General features: G+C 58.7%; 2 protein-coding genes across 4 annotated transcripts in view; one reads left to right on the top strand and one right to left on the bottom strand.

Annotated features, from left to right (window-relative positions):
• Positions 1-270: 270 nt before the first annotated feature.
• TARBP2 (TAR (HIV-1) RNA binding protein 2) lies at positions 271-6,116 on the bottom strand. Of its 3 annotated transcripts, none has more exons than XM_005869159.2 (9): positions 5,085-6,116; positions 4,365-4,534; positions 3,518-3,620; positions 2,877-2,972; positions 2,274-2,346; positions 1,939-2,056; positions 1,494-1,621; positions 879-1,080; positions 271-713 (listed from the first exon to the last, which is right to left on the bottom strand). In XM_005869159.2, exons 1-9 carry the CDS (start codon positions 5,135-5,137, stop codon positions 556-558), a joined length of 1,101 nt encoding a protein of 366 aa, XP_005869221.1. In that variant the 5' UTR covers positions 5,138-6,116; the 3' UTR covers positions 271-555. The 3 variants fall into 3 exon arrangements, with proteins under 3 accessions (XP_005869221.1, XP_005869223.1, XP_005869222.1); XM_005869160.2 differs by lacking the exon at positions 5,085-6,116 and adding an exon at positions 4,838-5,020 and having other exon boundaries at positions 279-713; XM_005869161.2 differs by lacking the exon at positions 3,518-3,620 and having other exon boundaries at positions 2,877-2,955; positions 5,085-5,257.
• MAP3K12 (mitogen-activated protein kinase kinase kinase 12) overlaps positions 5,338-6,754 on the top strand; it is a 17,944-nt gene continuing 16,527 nt past the window's right edge. Inside the window, exon 1 of the mRNA XM_005869157.2 lies at positions 5,338-5,414. The gene's annotated coding sequence lies outside the window, so the exon portion shown is untranslated. The remainder of the gene's footprint in view (positions 5,415-6,754) is intronic.

The raw sequence follows: 6,754 nt of genomic DNA on the forward strand, positions 1-6,754 counted from the left end.
CCCCCAAATACTGCCTGGCTTCTGAATCAGGTGTCTGTGTCTAAGACTTGATGGGGCTGGGCGGGAGCCCATGGCAAGAACCACAGTCCCTCCATCTCCACCAAACTCTCCAGAAACACAGGTGATGGGGTTCCCAGAAGTCTCTGCACCCAGCCTCCCGCCACGCCACCAGAAAAGCAAGCACGGGGACATGTGCGGAACAAGGTGGGGAGGCAAAGGGGAGGTGATCTGGCACGAAACTGCCATCAACTACTCAGGGAAACAGGAAGATCAGGGTGTAAGGTTCCGAGGAGCAGCACATTTATTCTGGGCTCTAGGGGACAGTCCGATGTCATTCCCCTCCATCACCACCAGTAACATGAGGACGGATCCTGGGCCACTGAGGCACTGTGGTCCCTGGCTCCTGGGCCCATGCTCTCCTCGGCCTGCGGAGAGGCAGTCTGTGTCAGAGGTAGAGATGGCACCTCCAGAGGGTACCCGAGCTGGGTAGATGCCTGGGCCGAGAGCAGGAAGAGCAGGGAGCGAGGTTGTATGTCCATGAGTCCAGCTGGAGCTTTACTTGCTGCCCGCCATGATCTTGAGGTACTGCAGGGCACGGCGAGCAGCCTCGCCACGAGCTGCCTCCCTGGTGGCTGCAGAGCCGTGACACACGGTGATCGGCTGTGTGGACAGCTCCACCAGGCACTGGCAGAGCCCACTCAGGCTCAACTCCTCTGGAGACCAAGAGAGAGGAGGAGGCAGTTTTGGGTGGCAAGGCAGCACCGGGGGTGGGGGGCTGTGATCCGTGCCACCATCATGCCCTCCCCCCACTCCTTATACCCATGTGTACTTGCTCTGGTCCAGTCCCCACCATCCCCCGGCCCCCCAACCAGCCATACCAATATCCAGGTAGCTGACATGGAAGGCCTGCTCCTCAGACAGCTCGCTGAGGACACTGCAGCAGGCAGGGCCCAGGGCACCTAAGGAGCCCAGGGAGCAGCTGCGGAGGGACAGGATCTTCTCTCCCACCGAATTGCGCAGAGAATCCCAGGTGCAGCCTGGGCCCCGGTTCCGAAGTCCATCCAGGCGAGAGCCCACACCCTGATGAGATGAAAACAGTGAGAAAGATGCGGCACTGGGCTGGGAGGCCCTGGCATTTAAGAGACATTTAATGTCCCAGGAGAGAATAGCCCAAAGAATGGTACCTCCAGCCTGCCTCCCCTCCGTCAATTCCCGTTTGATCCCCTATCCCTATCAGACCCTGGACTGGATGGCCAAGCTGCCGTTCTCATCGCAGGAACAAAAGCCTACAGGCCCCTGGCCTGCACCAGCTCCCCCAAGGCACTCACCATGTGGGCCTACAGCTGAAGCTGAACGGGAACCCCAAGAATCCTGGCTCCGATAGGAAAGTGGACAGAAGCAGGCCTGGGACCCAGAAAGGCTCACTCCCGAGTCACAGAACTGAGTCCCCAGTGCCCTGGCCTGGCAGGGGGGACGGCCCACAAGCCACTCACAATGGAGAAGTGATCATCGTCAGGTTCTGCCTCATTCCCATCCCGGGCATCCAGAGGCACCGTGTGCACGCGAAGCAGCATTTTGGCGGCCGCATTCCGCTTTGCCAGCTTTTTGGAAGTGCCACTGCCTGCATGTGGGGAGAGGGTTACGGATTATAACTCCCAACAGACTCAGTGCTTTCCACCAGGCTCAAATCTGGTTTGAGGGTCCCCTAAAGAGATACCGATTAGAAAGGGGAGCTCAGGACCTGCCTGGCACCTGAGAATCTGGTTGGCCAGAGAGGGGGGAAGACAGGGCGCAAGGAAGAAGCTAAGGGGAAAGAGCCAAGCTGGGGGTCTCAGCCAAAAGCGCGGGGCTGTAGCAGAGAGAAGCTAGGCGCTGCCTGTGGCCAGGACTGGAGTGTTGGGGGACAGTAGCTGCAAGAACGCCCTTCTGCCCAGTTACCAATCTCAACGAAGCGCTCCACTCTGCAGGTCATGGTGAACTCTTTGCGGTGGGCTGGCCCAGACTCCTGAGTCACCGTGTACTCAGGCAACCGCCAGCCCTTCTGCACCACCAGCTCCTTGGAAGGGAGAAATATGGGTGGACAGGCTGAGTGAGAAGAGTCCAAACATCCTTTCCCTCCTACCCTAGATCCCAGCCTCAGATTCCAGACTAGAGGAGGAATAAATGGGGTGAAAAAAAGCCCTCAGGAAGGGCAAACACCCCCCATAACCTTCCCCCATGGCCCCTGGTTCAAGGGAGGACAGGCATGCACAGGAAATGAGGAGGGGGCACACCTGCAGAGCACCAACAGGGTTGCACTCAGACTGCTGAGGGGAGACAGGGGGCTGCACCTCCATGGGGGGGCTCCTGAAGGAAAAAGGGTCCAGGGCCAAAGCTGAGGGGGCTAGTTTTTTCTGCTGCAGCCCAGGAGTCCTCAGCCTCGTTTTGGTTTCCCCCACTCCAAACTTCCAGCCTCCTTCCTTCCCCCTCCCCTGCAAGTGAGGTCTCCTCCAGGTCCCAGGCCCATTTCAATTTTCTGGAACATGCGATCATCACCTCGCCAGGACAGTGGGAGAGGGGCTGTATATCCAGACCCTGGAAGCACCGGATGGGACTCAAACACAGGACCATCATGGGGCCAACTCAGAAGAAAATGGGGCCTGCAAGACCCTTAACATGGGTCAAACATCATCCACATGGCCATTTAAAATCACTGATTACCGCTTGTCCCAAGAGCTTACCAGCTGGTGCAAATTCTTCAAACTCTGGTCCCCAACTACTCCAGCCTCTGTTTACTCTCAGACTTCCTCATGCCTGACCAGCCCGGGTCCAAGGGCTGGGGGCCAGGAGCCAGGACCCATTCCTCCCCCCTCAGGCAGTCAGAAGACACAAGATACCTGGTTGGGAGAGCAGATGGAACAGGAGTAGCAGCCGCTGCAGCAGTAAAAACCGGACCGTCCTCAGGCAGTGAAGAGTCTAAGGGAGAAAAAGAACTTCCCGAGGGGAAGGGAGCCTCTGATTCACACCCTTGTGGGGCGGGGACAGTGAAAGGGTGGGGGACCCAGGTCCTCCTGACCTGCTCATCCCCTAAGAAAACTCCTTCCCATTCGAGTCAAAGACTCAGGGAAGCTCAACCACCAGCTCTTCCTCCTGGGATCTTTGCTTGCCAAACACTGGATCAAAAAGACTGAGAAAAGGAGAAAGAGGGTCTCTCTACCCAAGACCTATAGGAGCAAAAAACTCCAACCTCAGTGCAGAAGAGGAAAGGATATCTTGCTAGACAGAGAAGGCAACTCCCTCCAGCCTCAGCTTCCACCCCTCCCCCTCCTTAGCCTGAACCCCAAACCACAGCCACAGTCCCTCAGTGGAGCTGGCCATTCCCCCCTGGAAGCACCCTGCTCAGGTCCAGAGGAAACTCAGGAAGAGAAGGTCAAGGTGGCTCAGTGTCACCAGGTCAGGCCCACTGGGCAAAGGGGCTGATGCAGGGGCCTGGGTTCCTGGCAGGGCCTCTAGGATGCCTCAGCTGTTCCTCCCTCACCTGCTGTCCTCCAGGGCCGGCTCCAGCATGCTCCCCCCTTTGAGGTGTTTGAGGGCCACCTCAGCTGCCTTGTGCTTGGCTGCCTTCTTGCTGGGGCCCTGACCTGAGAGAGGGGGCGTGGGCAATACTGGAGGTCACTGGAAGAGAAACCAGCATCCCACAGCCTCTCTCCTCACAGCTACAGCGAGTCAACCAAGCTCCTCCTCACTGACCTCCCCCTGTCCAAGACTGGAAGTGTTCTGTGAGCTCCCCAAATCAAGCCATGCCAGACAGAAGTGCTCCCGAGCTCAGACACCCTGGGTGGAGATTCTTTCTGGCTTACTTTCCTTTGGGAAGCACTTTCTCTCAGTAAATAGAAATGGCTGGAGAAATAGAAATAAGGTAGGTTCTAGCGTCAAAGCCTGGCTCTGACTTACTAAGAATGGGACCTTGCACCAGTCATTGAATCCCTCTGAGCCTGTCTCCTCCTATTCAACATGAGGGAACGACCACCTACATCACTGGATTAGACTAAACAGGAATTTAATTAAGCACCTGCTACAGAGCCCAGCAGAGCTGACACTCACTCCCCAAACTTCGCTGAGATTTCGGTTTATCTCCTTTTCCTCTAGGATGCTGACGACCGGCCAGATCACTGTGGCAATCTTGCTTGCTCCTCTAACTCTCCCAAGTCCTACCCACCTCCTCACAGACCTGTTCTCCCAATCCAGTCAGTGGCTTTCCCCCCTGAAACCTCCCCCTCCCTCACTGCTCTTGGAGAAGAGGACTGTGAAGAGACTCCAAGAAATAAAGCCAGTGGGGCCCTGTGAATGAACACCCCAGCAAGGCTGGCCCACGCCTTCCTCACCAGTGCAGCTGGTGTCGCCAACGGTGACCCGAAAGGTGAAATTAGGCTGGTGGGCTTGGCCCTCGGCTTTGAGAAGGTCGTACACGGGCGTCTTCCCTATTCTGGTCCCATACTCCTGCAGAAGGCTGATCGGGGTCTTGCCTGGGTTGGCTGCCAGCATTTGCTCTATACTGGGGGGAGGGGCACAGACCCTGATCACACCTCCCCTCTCTGCACCCACCTGGCCAAGCACGGCTATAACAGACCCAGGCACACTATGGGGGTCACAAGGTCCAGGGGACCCCAGGCAGTACAGCAGTCACAGGCTAGGTTCAATGTGTAGAGGTGCAGGCTGGGAAAGCAGGGTCCACTGCCCTAGGGCAAACGGGGAATGCACTGTTCCTGTCTCAGTTAAGGCGGGGGATCCTGTACCCGAGTGCAGGTTAGAAATGCATGTCCCCTAACACAGTGCGGCCAAGAACCCAGTTACCCACCAAATGCACTGAAAGTCGGGGGCATGAAGCCCAATGCCCCAGTGCAGTCTGGGAACCGGACCAGCCCCAAACTATTTCGAGCTGGAGGCAGTGGCCACTGCTCGGGTGAATGCCGGGAACCACGGCCCACTACCCCAGTGCTTGCCGGGAACAACCCTCAGGCCAGGTGCATGCTGGGGCCGCGCCGCTACCCCTCCGCACAGCGCCACGCTCTTCGCCCTGCAGTGATGGATGCAAGGCCGCTCACCTGGGCAGCCCGCAGCCCGTGGTAGTGCCGGAGCCCTGCTCCTCTTCACTCATTCCCTCCTCCGTCCCCGCGGGCGCCACCGTGACTTCTGCCTCCACGCGCCCCAATACACCGCCGACAGGCTAGGGCCGGGGCCAAGCCCGGAGTCGCGGCCGGTCGGGCCCGCCGTGGGGCATTCTGGGATATGGAGTCCCCCCGCCCACCCGACTCTATGAGTCTCCATCAGCAGGGGAGCTATCCGCCCCACAACCCTCCGCGTGGTCCGCCCTCGCAGGCAGCACCGCCTTCTGGGAGGAGCGGACCCCTACACCGCCGCTCCCCGGGATGAGGGTGGGTTGTTTGTTTGTTTTAAATACTATCCCGCCTCCTTCCTTCCGCGCCTCCTCTCCCCTGGCTGCGGGGGGTGGGGGTGGGGGAGGCTCTGGGCATGCGCAGTAGCAGCGTGGAAGCGGCGGGGCGGGCGGTAGGGCTAACTCCAGCGGGGGCGGGAGCGGGGGGGGCAAGGCTTCGAGCGCTCAGAAAACTACCGAACCCAGGAGCTCGCGTGTCACGTTTGTCGCAGCTGGAGGGGCAGGGTCCAGCCTGCACGAGAAGCTTCCGGCGCAATTGGTTATTCCCGACTGCGCTTACTTGCTCTAGGTGTATTGCGATTGGTTACTTCCCCCGAGGGGCAGGGACAAGGAAAAAGTCAGTCCCCTTGACCCCGCCTCTTTCTGGAAGAAAGGTTGTGATTGGCTCGTGGTGAGACTGCTGTCGGGTCTGACTGTCCGCGGTCGGCGAGGGGAGGCCTGACCTGGGCGCGGAGAGCACCGTCCTCTGCCCCTCCGAGTGCAAGTCCGGCTCAGACAGTTCGCCCTGGGCGCTCAGCCCAGGCCCCTGGCGTCCGGGCCTTCGTCTCACAGAACCTGCTTCCTTCCCCGGTTGTCCTTTACCTCTCTCCCCATTGAACTCTGCCCCGCAGCCTGTCGGTGTCCGTTTCTCTTCTAAGGCCTTTTTAGAGGGAACCTTTCTGTGGCTGTGCCCGAGTTCACCCTAGTGAGCCTTGCTGTGGCGGCCAGGAGACCCCTCCGGAGCCTGAGAATCAAGGGCACGACGGGATTGGAAGGACGAAAGCACGTGCTGGTCTCATTTCCTCGGCCGTGGGTCTTGGGTCTCAGTTGAGAGCAAGAGAAAATTTTGGCCTCTTAAAACACTCCACTGATCTGGTTTTCCGAGGTCCAGTCCCTCCTTCCCAAAGTCTCACAACCACTGAACTGAAAGGTGAAGGAAAATCTTATGACCTTGCAGAGAAAGAGATCACGAAAAATACCTGATTCTAATGAGTGTTCTGAGAATGGGTCAGGGAAGAGAAGGCTGAGCCCGGGGTGGAGGTCCAGAAGAATCTGGGAATATTGGGGGGTCATCCAGGAACACGGAAGGGGGAGGGAACTGAGCTTCGTGGATTCCCATTGGCTGGAACTGGAGTGGTGACAATTAGGGGAAGGAAAGCTGGCAAAATTGGTATGACTGGGGGAGCAACGCTAGTGTGCAGGGTGGGGTGTTTTCCCCTCTAAGGGGCTGCAGCCTCAGGGTACAGGAGGGAGTTTATGACTAGTCTTGGGGGGCGCCTATGGGATCGGCATAAGGCCCGCGGTGGGACCGCCCGCGGGAGGCGAGGGGCCCAGACAGAC

The sequence above is a fragment of the Myotis brandtii genome, unplaced genomic scaffold, assembly GCF_000412655.1.
Source record: "Myotis brandtii unplaced genomic scaffold, ASM41265v1 scaffold29, whole genome shotgun sequence".
Lineage (NCBI taxonomy): Eukaryota > Metazoa > Chordata > Mammalia > Chiroptera > Vespertilionidae > Myotis > Myotis brandtii.